This window comes from Diuraphis noxia, unplaced genomic scaffold, assembly GCF_037042655.1.
Source record: "Diuraphis noxia isolate RWA-SAM2 unplaced genomic scaffold, SU_Dnox_SAM2 contig0004, whole genome shotgun sequence".
NCBI lineage: Eukaryota > Metazoa > Arthropoda > Insecta > Hemiptera > Aphididae > Diuraphis > Diuraphis noxia.
Genome location: NW_028301714.1, coordinates 10,729,798 through 10,742,987, shown reverse-complemented (window position 1 = coordinate 10,742,987; position 13,190 = coordinate 10,729,798). Strand labels below are relative to the sequence as shown.

At 29.2% G+C, this 13,190-nt stretch overlaps 1 protein-coding gene across 7 annotated transcripts in view; it reads right to left on the bottom strand.

Moving 5' to 3' along the window:
- Nucleotides 1-13,190, bottom strand: part of LOC107165669 (ras-specific guanine nucleotide-releasing factor 2-like) — a 54,761-nt gene that overhangs the window by 4,179 nt on the left and 37,392 nt on the right. For 5 of the 7 annotated variants that reach the window (XM_089226143.1, XM_089226147.1, XM_089226144.1 and 2 more), the window contains exons 8-25: nucleotides 11,478-11,671; nucleotides 10,031-10,377; nucleotides 9,799-9,941; nucleotides 9,523-9,740; nucleotides 9,287-9,433; nucleotides 9,016-9,221; nucleotides 8,829-8,944; nucleotides 8,659-8,748; nucleotides 8,389-8,580; nucleotides 8,091-8,328; nucleotides 7,835-8,039; nucleotides 7,618-7,772; nucleotides 7,397-7,417; nucleotides 6,382-6,574; nucleotides 6,141-6,320; nucleotides 5,295-5,392; nucleotides 898-1,180; nucleotides 422-619 (exon numbers count right to left, since the gene is read on the bottom strand). In XM_089226143.1, the coding sequence (XP_089082269.1) occupies nucleotides 422-619; nucleotides 898-1,180; nucleotides 5,295-5,392; nucleotides 6,141-6,320; nucleotides 6,382-6,574; nucleotides 7,397-7,417; nucleotides 7,618-7,772; nucleotides 7,835-8,039; nucleotides 8,091-8,328; nucleotides 8,389-8,580; nucleotides 8,659-8,748; nucleotides 8,829-8,944; nucleotides 9,016-9,221; nucleotides 9,287-9,433; nucleotides 9,523-9,740; nucleotides 9,799-9,941; nucleotides 10,031-10,377; nucleotides 11,478-11,671 (3,224 nt within the window). The remainder of the gene's footprint in view (nucleotides 1-421; nucleotides 620-897; nucleotides 1,181-5,294; nucleotides 5,393-6,140; nucleotides 6,321-6,381; nucleotides 6,575-7,396; nucleotides 7,418-7,617; nucleotides 7,773-7,834; nucleotides 8,040-8,090; nucleotides 8,329-8,388; nucleotides 8,581-8,658; nucleotides 8,749-8,828; nucleotides 8,945-9,015; nucleotides 9,222-9,286; nucleotides 9,434-9,522; nucleotides 9,741-9,798; nucleotides 9,942-10,030; nucleotides 10,378-11,477; nucleotides 11,672-13,190) is intronic. The other 2 variants (XM_089226145.1, XM_089226148.1) reach the window with 2 other exon arrangements.

Sequence of the window (13,190 nt, the reverse complement as noted above, 5' to 3'; positions counted from 1 at the left end):
AAACAATTAATATAATATTATGATAATGTATGTGTATGAAAAAAGAGTAATCGAGAAACAGCGCGGACAGATATTATTTAGTCACCTACGTCATAGACACGTGTGGTTCGTATCTTAATATTTTTACTAATACTATAATAGCAAGGTATTATTCCTTATTCTGCTCTTCGTATTATTTTTTATCGAATTATGCGACTTTCTTCCCTTGTTAGAGACACTACATTTTAGCTGAGTTGTATAAAGTAAAACCTACAATACAACGACAGTAAATTTCCCAGTGTTCTTGGGTTTTATCACCTGATAAATTAATTGTATTTATCAAAGCTAATACATGTGTAGGCTTTGAAATTGTGCATAGAATTTTTTTCCTAATAATTGACACAATCGAATAAATTATTATTATTTGATGAACTGTACTCGCCATGCGTAATTTTGAAAAGTTAAGTAAACCGTCGTCTGCCAAACTGGGAGTTCCTTCTTCTAAAAACGATAAATCACTTAGGTACATCCCTAAGTACGGAATACACGGTGGATCGCATCTATGCAGAGCTTCACGAAGGTTTCTGAATCTTCCGTCAGACGAGACGATTATCTGAAGTTTTTGTACTGACAGTTTTGTCTAAAAACAAAATAAGCTGTATAGACCACATAATTCAAAAAAAAAATCATTTAAAATTTGTAATTAAATTAAATTAAATTGATAAAGTATAATATTAAATATCAAATATCAATCTTATTGGATTACTTTTTTTTGTGCAATTAAATGATATGAATATATTTGTTAAAGTCAAAATATGAACTAATAGTTTTAACATATTTTATAAATGTTATTCATAAAATAAAACGCTTGTATCGTCTTCATAATATTTTATCAATGGCATAAACATAGCAACTCACAGCTTTTGAAACTTTCTCCCATGTTTTCTTCAATCTGAACACCGAACTATTGGTAAAAGCCGAACATATTTGTAGGACTCCGTTAAAATTATGCAGACACCTAGATATGTCGGCCACTGCAGCCCACTTTTCTATTGCTATCACCCTTGAAGCCACGTTGTTCTTACGCATTATTTCCGAAGCGACAAGCTGTGATAACTCGTTAAATCTCTTGGTCATCAAAATAATGTGGGGTGCTTTTATGTTTTTGTCATCTTTCATCCAAGCTCGGCCAAAAAATTCCCTGAAAAATACGCATAGATTGTTGCATAATATTTTATCATTATTATTATTATTTTTTTTTTTTTTGTGCCAGACATTGAGAATTTTTGTTAACATTTAAATTATGAACCTGGGCTGTTTAATGCAAAATTCTAGAAGTTCAAAATTATTTTTATTCAATCAAACTGAAAAAAAATTTATAAAAAAAAAAATGATTATGATTGTTTTAATTCTTATTATTTATCAGTGTTTATCAACCTAAGGGGGGCATATTTCTTAGAGAGGCATGAAAATGTTTTAACGTGATATGCATAAAGGTATCCTATATTAAACATACATCAATCTTATATTCGTCTCATAAAATAGACAGCAATATGAAAGGGAACATTGAGTATGAATCATACAAGGTTGAGAATCCTTGATTTAATTATCATAGATAATCTTAAGTATTTTTCGCAAAAAAATTCATAAGTAGCATAATTATTATACCTATATGTTTATAATTGTAATACCTTTTTATTAAAAGAACCCTGGCACCAACAATTAAACATTTTTCTTCTTACATATAAAAAATTGTCAATCTATTAGATACCTATTGAAATCAACAAAAGCTAAAAAAAATACCCAGAGGCTAATTATGATTATCGTTATCGTCTAAAACAAACGTGATATATTTTTAAATTATGACAAGTATGAAAAATAATTTTTTATACATCAAATTTATTATATTATGCATATTTGTGATGTGTGTACCTACTATAAAATCTACGAGTTAAGAGTTTTGTAAAACAAATGTTGTTATCAACCTTAATTTCACTGCGAAGATTAAGGATATTGAATTTAAAACATTATAAGTAGTATCATTATTAATTACCTATTGTTTTTTTATAATGTGCGATAGACAGATGATTTACAACTATTATAACTGTACATGTAATATTTTATGACTTCAGACTCTTCATTATTCATAATACAAATGGAAATTTGTTCGCTCTGATTAAAATAGTGCAATACAAAATTGTGTGTAGTTCATTTTTATAATATTATTATTTTATATCAATTTATTAACACCAGTGGTATAGATTATACGAGTACACAAGTGTTTGTTAAACCAATGTTAAAAATCAATAGATACACCACGTGTCAGAAATAGATATTTGTTTGTAAATACAATTTGAAAAATAATAATATCGTATTTTCTTCTCAATATTTACAAACGGATATCGTTGTGTACATAGGTTGTAACCTTATAACTTATAAGGTATCTATAATGTCTAAGACAGCTCAAAAATGACAAATGTGACAAATTATTGATTATTGATATTTGTATTTTAATTTTTCAAGTGTACCCACAAATTATTTAAAGTTGAATGTATCATTTAAAACCTATAAAAATTATTATTCTGAATATAATTATAATATTTTTGTAAATTTTTTATTCACTAATATCAAAATTTATTTGTAAATAAGTAGTGTATCTACCGAATGTAGGAAAAAAAGCCACGGGAAAAAAGCCAAATTACAATAATTAAACATATAAAATTAAAATTAAAGTATTAAATTAGGTAGGTATTATTTAAAAATTATTTATACATAATTGGTCAAATATATAAATAATAAAATTTAAAGTATTATTCAAAATTTTTAAACATTGATCATATTGCATACATAATACATATATATATATATATATATATATATATATATAAAATTATTAATACACAGGGTATATGTTAATTAGTTTAAAATTTTTAACACAGTTGGTCTACTGTATTGTCCGTATTCATATTATATAAAAATAAAATTGTTAATATTATAATATTAATAAATTATAAGATTAGGTCATTATTTATTATACAAGTAACACAACATCACGTTTAAGTACAAACTACAAAGTCAAAACATTTTTCACTAATATTGTAATGTCAATTTTCGAGTAGGTAATAAAAGTATATAAGTATAAAAGTATAATATATAGGTCAATAAAAACGTATTGTGTGTGCTATTGCAGTTAAAAATTCTGGTAAGCTTTTATTTCCTTCTTTGATTTCCAAACAAAGATTTTTAATAAGTTTTGGTTTTTTTCATATAGATAAGTAGTATAAGTATGCAATATGAACTATATGCTACCTTGAAATAAATTAATTTATGTATATTTTTAATTTACAATTTTTGCTTAATAAAATCAATACATTCATTGCTGTTTAGAATCTAAAATATATTCATTACTATGGAATAATAAATAATAATATATAACCTGTGTATTAATAATTAAATGCATATATATGCATGACCAATAATGTGTAAACAATTTTTAAATAATACCTAATTTAATACTTTAATTTTAATTGTTATATATTTAATTATTGTAATTTGGCTTTTTTTTTCCGTGGCTTATTTTTCCCGTGGATTTTTTCCCTGGATTATTTTTCCCGTGGCTTTTTTTCCCTGGATTTTTTTTCTGACTACCGTATCTACCTGTGTAACGTAATTATATAATGATTAATAAATACACTTTTGAATGTTAGGCCAAAAAATAACTATATTTAATTATAATCATGCACAGTGTCTCAACTAGAGGAAGTTTTAATGTTTAACCCCCCACCCCTCCTTTACATTTTTTACCCTAATAAATCTATTATATATACACGATAACTGTAAAAAACTTGGTTTAATTTAGACTTAAGTAATACCCACGGCCTCACCAATTTCATAATCTTAGCTACGTAATTGATCATTATGCATCAATTATGCATCTACAATGCTATAAACAAACGAATTTTGATGTTCTTGTTTTTTGACAACATCTAAAAATTCTTATTATGTTTAATAACTTTCGTTCAAATTATTTTAAATCACAAAATTTGTAAACAGACTCTTTTTTTAATCTGTTAACCACAATTCAAAATATATTAATTTGTGAAATTACAATTATAATACTTAAGACTCTCCCAAAATAATAATGACACTATGACAGTTAAAATAAAGTTGCGAAATGTAAAACATACGACAATAGCTATTTAAAAATTATAGTATTAAATATCTTTGGATTCATTATTTCTCCACACCCCGTTTTAGTCATCTTAAAGACAAAGGTAGGAAGAGATCTATATGCCATCGGATTAATAAAGCGTAATACCCAACAATATTCTCCTTTGCTTGATGTCTGCGATTCTTAAACATCTTTTTAATTCGTTCACTGTTCAATTAGGTACGGTGTTGTTATCAGACACCCACATCTGGCAAAATACCAACTTTTACTATAGCGTGTGCAAATAATTTCCTAGTCTATGCTACTTTTGTTCTTTAACTACCTGATCTTCAATAATGGTTATACCTATTTATGTAAGGCTTTAAACATTCAATAACTACATTTTTGCCGTTTCATTGTTGACCAGATTTTTATCAAAGATTTACTTAATAGATTATTAGACGCAACCAAAATACTATCAAATATCCTTTTTATAACACTTGTTCTACTGTATTATGTGGCCATAACAGTCCTCATGTTCCGATTATTCCAAATGACACTAATCCTTTTAATATTTATTTTGATATTTTTATATATAAACACTTAAACCCGGTTTATTGTTATTTTATATAGTAGTGTCTCAGGTGTAAATTTTGTAAATAAATAAATAACTTATTTCTTTCAGAAATTAGCAAATCAGACATTCATATGTTATCATATCAGTTTGCAGTTGAATTTTTCAAAAATAGAGTCGATAAATAATTACCTTTCAAATTATGTATTAAGATTTTAATCGTGGTGCTATGCGGCTAAATTATATTGTGGTTTTTTAACAGCCAAACTAATTAAAACATTAAAAAACTACTGTTGACAATATTATACAATTTAAGTGGTAATAAGGTTAAAACAACATATTTAAAAATAAAAATATTGAAATATCATGTTACGTAAAGCTCTAGAAGCATACATATATAATATATTTTGTAACATCTTATCCGTGTGTATTGTGTGTAATTTAAACAGTAAAGTTTGGCTACAAAAAATGTAATTCGTGAAGTGGTTTTGCTATAAGAAACGACTTATGAGTAGGTATTCTTACCTACCTATATAAAATATAGAAACAATAAATGTTACGTTAATATTGTGTTAAAAAGATTGTACTCACTGGCTTTGTATTCTTATAAATATTTGATGATCAATATAAGTCATTTGTTCAGCAATTTCTAATGCAGATAATGTGTCTATATTTTCAGAACTAGACATCTGAAAATAACAATAATTATAGTTTATAGATGCATAATAATTAATTATTATATATAAATCTATAATTTAAACGTTTTCAAATTGGTTTATAGTCTGGACTTTGAAACAGTATTTTTAGTAAATATTATATAAAACTATAGCTAACCCTATGCACTTCGTTGCCCGTTAAATATATTAATCAATCTTGGTTTAATTCGTTATATAATATTTAGTGAAATGATGAAATATTTTCATACACGTTATATGTAATGTATAAATTATTTTTTATTCGACTTTTGTTCATCATAGCTTAAAAATATCTGCACTAGGGTTGTCTAAAGTCTGCCACAAAAGTTTTATGGTGATTGTATGAATAGTTTAGAAATACACGAAGAAGAAGTAAACTTACGTACATTCGCTTTTATATATAGGTATATAAATAAGTCTTTAAATTTGCAATTAAATATTTTAGAAAAAATATCATTGACAATAGTTAGTACTTATATTGATTTTATGACGTAAAATTAAGTATATAAATGTAGGTATACTTTGTACTGTGTATAACAGTAGCATAATTTATAGTGTAGATGTACGAGTATAAAATTAATTAGTTATTCACAGTAAAATTTTTTGCACAAACAACTATAGTTTTTTATACAAACTTGTTAGGTTTAATATGAATTATAAATAGTTTTTGAAAAATCTAAATATTTTGCTGTCATTTTTGAAAACAAAAAAATAACAATTGTATAAATTATTATTAACATACCTGAGATGGAGTCAATAGCAAGTTAAGGTCGACAGAAGGTTTTTTTGTTTCGTCCATTGTAAGCAATCTAAGTAATTGTCCAGCTATTTTGTGCTCAGCCGGTAAAAGATTGGGACTAAAGAGTATGTCTTCCAAAAAGTCTATAGTCATGTTCTTAAGACGTGTTTCATTTTCAAAATCCTAAAAATGATGTTAATTTTATTAGTAAGTATTTATTGTGCTTAAATTTGTCATAGGGTACTTGTGGGTGTTTTGATATCCAATGTTTTAAAACATTTAACACCCGCATCGTAGCTGCCGTGGACATAACAGATTCTTTTCTTTTTCGTTCTACTGAACAACATCTTTGATCGTGTAATGGAGAGAGTTCTCGGGGGTTACTCGAAGCTGACGTTGCGATAGCAAATGCAGCAGCAGCAGTGGATGTGCTGCTCCTTTGAATAAAAAAAATACACGTGTGTTATTGTTATTTTTAATATAGTAAAACTTTACTTGTTCGTCTAGAAACACTTGTGTTGAACTTTTAATTAATACTGAATTGGAAATGTTAATGTTTATAGACGCTGAAGAACATTATTTTGATCGGGATGTTGTTTTAAGAAAAAAAAAATAATAATAATAAAAAGAAGAGTTTACTGATTGAAATGTGCATATGACTCTATTGCGAGGCATAAGGATAGAATCGATTCAATATGATACTTGAATGAGTAACACGTGCATGGAAACATTCCCAGGAGTCGCAGGTGTTTTCTATTTTGTCAGCAACAAATTCAAACTATTTATACGGTAATAATATTTTTACATTCTTTAATAGTTAAACTCTTTAAAACTAAATGGTTTTGGTGGCTGTGGGACCAATTGGGATAACTAAGAATATTATTAGCTCCAGAACTTTAAATATATTATCACTACTAAGGTGTGTGGATCAAACATTTTATCTAACTGCTAGTCAGCGTCCATGCATATGTTATTTTCCTTTTTTAATCATTCTAAAATACCGGAAGACCTGTTATAAATACTATTTGGTTCATTTTGTGCTAAAACCAAATGTTCTGTACATTGTTGGAGAGTACTAAGTATTATAACAATATTAGCTTTTAAAGTTGTCAAAGAGCAGCCATATAGTATATGTAGTCTGTAAGTGATAGGTTCATGCAGAAATATGAAATCAAAAATAAAACTGAATAAAAACCCCTTTAGCTATGCCGATTTTCAAATATCAGACCTCTCACAATGTGCATATCCATAGCACTTACCCAAACTCCGGTCTTCCAGTTCTGAACACAAAAATAAAACAAAACACGTGTAAACATAATATGAGAACCGTCTTACTACTGAGGGTTTGTATACATGTTTTTAGCGCAGGACCTATTTTATTTAGTCAATTTTCTAAAGTTCCTAAGTGATAATTTGGTCCCACGCTTTTCACAATAACAAATAAACGAAGATATGAGTTGAATATAAACTTAAGTTTTACCTTCTTTTTGATTGTCTCGATGACGTAATTACAACACCGACTCGACTAGACAGTGGAGGGCTATCGTGTTGCATGCTAGCTCTCTGTGATATGCTTCCACTGTAACAGCCATCAGCATCACCAGCGCATGCAAATGATTTTCTTCTAGAGAAATACTACAGAAATCCAACTATTATGTTCAGTTTCGTTTTAAGAATGTACCAGCAATGAATAATACCTGTGCAATGCTAGAGTTTGCAAGTGAAGCTGATCTTGATGATGATGCACTATGCAAGTTACTGAGCCACCCGTTTTCATCAGTGCCACCCATATCGTCCTCGCAAACGCCAAAACTCTTTTTCCTTATGGTTGGAGTACAATCATGATTAAACCAACTCCTCCTACGTGGTTGTGGAGTGGAAAAATGCTTTTCAGAATGAAATCTGTAAAACTATGTATTATACTTTTGTTTACTTCAAGTAATATAATATTACTTTTCTACGAGTTCTTTAGCTGCATCTGATATTATGGACCCAAATTTAATCGCATGTCCATGGTGAATGGGGAAACCTTTTGAAGGCGATTGTATTTTACGTTCTGGTGGAGATACTTTTGGCAAACTACTGATTTTATTTTCATTAACACTTTTCTCACAGTTAGAAGTCGTAGCTACTAAGGTCGAACTACTATTATTGCTACATGGAGATGTTGCAACTACTGTTGGTTGGTTATCTAAAAAAAAGCAAACATTTAGAGACAGAAAAACTACTACATGCTTAACTGAATGCTAACCTCCAGTCAGAGTCTCATTACTAGATGATGAAGTTGCTTTAACCATAGTAGGAGGGGCTAAATGACAATTGTCACCTGTGTCTTCGATTAGTATGCTGACTTTTCGTCCCGGGGAGGATTGCTGGTATAAACTAGTCGTTGAATTGTATTCTTCAGACACTTTAATTTTATTTTTTCTTTCCTCTTCTTCAACTATATTGTACCATTAAAAAAATATTTATATTTGTATTAGAAATACCACTAATACTATTACTTTTTATTAAAACTTACGTTTTCGAAAACTATATTTTCTTCCCTTCGGACTATGTTGATAATCCACGCTGGAACTTCTATCTCGGTCACTGATCTCTGATCCGTAGCCTGTAAATTACATCAAAATATATGTTAAACACGTAAGTACCATAGAACGCTCCAGTGAGCGTTTTTAATAGAATGGATACCGGATACAGAACTGGCGCCACTATTCTTTCGGGTTGATGAAATGACGCTGGGTCTTCTGTCTCTATCCCCTGTGGTGAGATGATGATTGTTGTGCAATTCACTGCGATCTAATGACCTAAAAGTTATAATAAAACAAAATAATCATAATCGATTTTCACTAAGCAATATGGTAATTTATTAACTTACGTGTTATTTATAGGTTGTCCGCTATTTTCATATGCATCTACATCATTGTTATAAAACACCTTTTTTAACGCTTCCAAAATAGTAACTCCATCAGTAAATACTCTGTACGTAAGAAGAAATGTATTCAGAAAATCTATTGATAAAAATCTTAAATCCACAAGTCTAGATATCAGTTTTTCTTTTGTAGCATGGTGAATACGCGGAATCTAAATTTAAGAGGTAATTTTAAATTAAACAAAATTATTATGTTTAAAATAAACATTTGACGTACCCTACAGGAATTGTAGTATTTGCTAAATTTGATATCCTTGTCATCTTTAAAAAGCTTTGGATCACGCATCGAATTTGGCATTGTCACAGAAGATGTATCTGACATTGAATTCCGAAGCATTGCATCAAATCTTAAGTTTTCAATACACTAATTTTCGTAAAATAAATTACATTGAAATTAAAATTTTTATTACTATTTGTTTGTGTGTTGCATATATTAAGATTGATTGTACTTACTTGACTAATATCACTGACCCACGCAGTTTTTTCTTGTAAAGAGGGTGCATACAAATGAACTGCAATAGGCGAAGACGATTTACAATCAACACAAAGTTGAAAATCATAATTTTGTGGTTTTGGACTAGGACTTGGACTTGGACTAGATGAACATTTTAAACCTTCACAATCGCTATTCTCAACATCACTTGAATGACTGGTGCCCGCTGAATCGTCAGCTTTTAGAAAAAAAGAAACAGTCATAAATGTTTTTGATTTAACCGTAACTTTAAATACCTTCGTTGTTTCCATCTGGAATTTCCAGGTCTCCTGGATTGTTATTGTCGTCCTCTTTATCATTAGGGTCTTCAATTAAACGGCAGTCTGCCAAAGATATTTTTCCGACTTCAGGTGCCAAATGTAATTTTCCACTAGTAGTCCTAAAATAAATGTAAATATTCAAATATAGCATGTATTCTAATTCCATACACTTATAATTTATATGCTATAGTAATATCTAAATACTTGCCTAGTTGTGATTATCATGTGGTTCGTAAATAGAAAGCATTGTCTTATTGCTTCTTTTTCAGTTTTGAAATGGGGTATTCTGCTTTTTTTTCTAGCTATTGGCATTTGTACCAGAGTACCCTGTCTGACAAATATTTGATTGACATCCAGTAGAATATCACAGCCTTCGATAATCATTCGTTCGATTGAAAGGTTTTTTCGCAAATTTTCAGTTTCACTAACTTCGTCATGAATTTGTCTGCTTAAATCTTCCAGCTTCTGACAGGCTGTTTGTAAACTTTTTCTTTCCACATGGTCGTGAGGCGTATGTGCTAATATCTCATGAAGAGTTATTATGTATCTAGGAATCTATTAACAAAAAATATCAATTTACCAAAAGTTGACTTTAAAAAAATGTATATAATTTAAGTACATACACCCACTTAGGTATTAGTGTATTAAAAATAAAATATGTAATTTACATTCATGAGTAGTAATTTATTTATAATTTATAAAATACAATGCGGTTCAACTATAAAAGTTTGGCCAATTTATAAAATGCATTAATACTGTATACTAAAAATATTCAATTAAGAGTTAATATAAATTTAATTGATCGAAAAAAGTTTAAAGAAATGTTTACCATACGAATGTAACTTTACAAATTTTATTTACTTTGTATGTAATAGGTTTTACAGAATTTTACACAATAGTGTGTACACAATACGAACAATAAAAAATAAAAAAAGTAAATAATTAAATGAATATTTAAATTTAATAAGATTTTTAAATTACCAAATTATACCTATATAATAGCTCTAATTTAGCTAATTCTGAGTTTATAACAAAAGTTGATTCATCAAACTGTCTTGAAAAAAATCGATCAATCCGAAAATGATATTTAAAATAGAGGTTGCCTTTAAAAAAAACAAAAAAATGAAGTTTTATTGCGCATGCACAAAATATGTGTTAAAAAATTTTAAGTCATAAGAATTTACGATTGATTAGTCTAGTTTAATGTCTCGCAAACAGAATTGAAAGATATTAACAGTGTAATGTGTGATAAAGTGTACCCTGTTGTCTGGGGCACACGATATAGCTAAGGTAATACAATAGTAAAATATAAATTTATTTCTGGTCATTATATGTATATAATTTGAATATTAAATTTTCTGATCTAAAACATCAATTTAATTTAGAATATTAACAATTCAATTGTAAAAATGAAAGCCTATAAAAAAAAAAAAATCCAATTGAGATAAATTGTCTATAATATAACTTTTATAAATCAATAATAGGTATATAAGATATTTGACTAGGTATATAAATTATAAAATAATTAATATTATGGTGTCATAGATTTTACCGTTGACTTTTCCAAAACTCTATAAACCAAGATTTTATCGTGAAGTTCATACTTAAAGTAAATTAAAATATTACTATTATTTTTCATCAATTTTAAGTTTCACCTGATGCATTGGCACTATTAAGAAGTTTTCCAATGACCGTGCATGACATGCTGGTTTGTTTTCCAATCGTTCCAAAAGGTTAACAAATGCAGGGTTTTGTTTGCATTCGGTCAACACTTGTAAACTGTAATGATGATTTCTCACATATTCCTGGTAGATTGTCAGCATGGGTAGTAGTATATCGAAGAGATCACCTGAAAACGACATGAAAAAAAAATCACTCGTTTTTCGTAGTTAAGAATTAAGACCGACATAATAAAATACCGCATTCAACCTTCGGTTCCTAAGTATGTATATGAACTCAAAGCTCGCGGGAATCGAAACGAATTTTAACTGCAGTCGAAATAAGATCATAATATACAGTTATACCGAGAATCGACCGTACCGTATAATTTAGTTCTCAAAGTTTCGAAACGTCTATGCCACGGACTATCTTTAATTTTATAATATTACGGGTTTAGGGAATGTCCAACAAATCAATAAATTAAATGTAGAATTCCACTCACACGCACAGGCGACCTTATAATATAATATTATGTCGGTTGATTCTGGCAGTATTAGAAGCGAGTATAAAACATTATTATTGCGTTAGAGAACGTGAAAATAGAGCTGTAGTGAAAATAAATGAAAACAAGAGGAAGAGATGGTGGGCCGGAGAGAGATAGAAGTAATACGTTTGCCAAATTTATTTTGGCCGAGTAAAGTTTTGTGCGGAAAAGTTCCTTGTGATTACTGCAGGAGACCAAAGCGAATACGGTAAGGGCGTTTGTTTCTATGGTGACTGGCACTTGATGCCGTGCGAAAGTCCTACTATATATATTTTTTCAATCTAAGAGGAAAAAATTAATATCAAGATGGAACGGAAAAAAAACATTACGAGATGGCTATTGTTTTCGTGAAACGAGAGACCGATGTTACTGGAGGCGTGTTAGAGTAATTGAAGAATGCCGAGAACACCACTTCAGTATAGATACAAAAACGCGCGTAGGCCACTAATAATATATGGTAACTTATTAGTTGATGGTGTTCGGGTACAAGGAAATCGGTATATGTACACGCGACATTATCGATAACACACAACCCATAATAAATCATTATCCTTAGTGACCCACTCCCTTCGAGGCCATCATCATAGTCATCTTCGTAATAGATAATATTACCGTAAACGGTGCAAACTGTGGCGTAGCGAAAAGGATAATCAAGAGACGGCCATCTCTGAGATTTTTAATGGTAGCGGTTGAGTGTAATGGCCAATAGTTGATAATTTAGTATGATTATAATGAACTTAGTTCTAATTACACTAAGTAGGTTACCTATCCGTTTTACATTTCAATCGTATTACTAATAACTATGACGAAAGTTAGTTACAGTAATAATATCACAGTTAATGCCTTTATCGTGCAATTGGCGGTGCTGCAGAGTGCAGGGTATATTAAATACTAAACCATAGCCTCTTCAAATTTTCCACAGGCCACTGGTTCCTTAGTATATAATATAATAATATAAAATATTCACTATGAAAAATCTATAGTTAAATTACTAATAGTAACAATTATAATATATAACGGTATCGATTGTATTCAGTGTATCGGCAACGCCCAAAACCGTACTTCAAGTAGTTCAATCGAACTTGGGTTAAAATTTGGTTGGTGGGATCTGGGTGTATGCGAATATAATAGGATATAATAGGTACTTTTGAGTCTTTTTGCCATA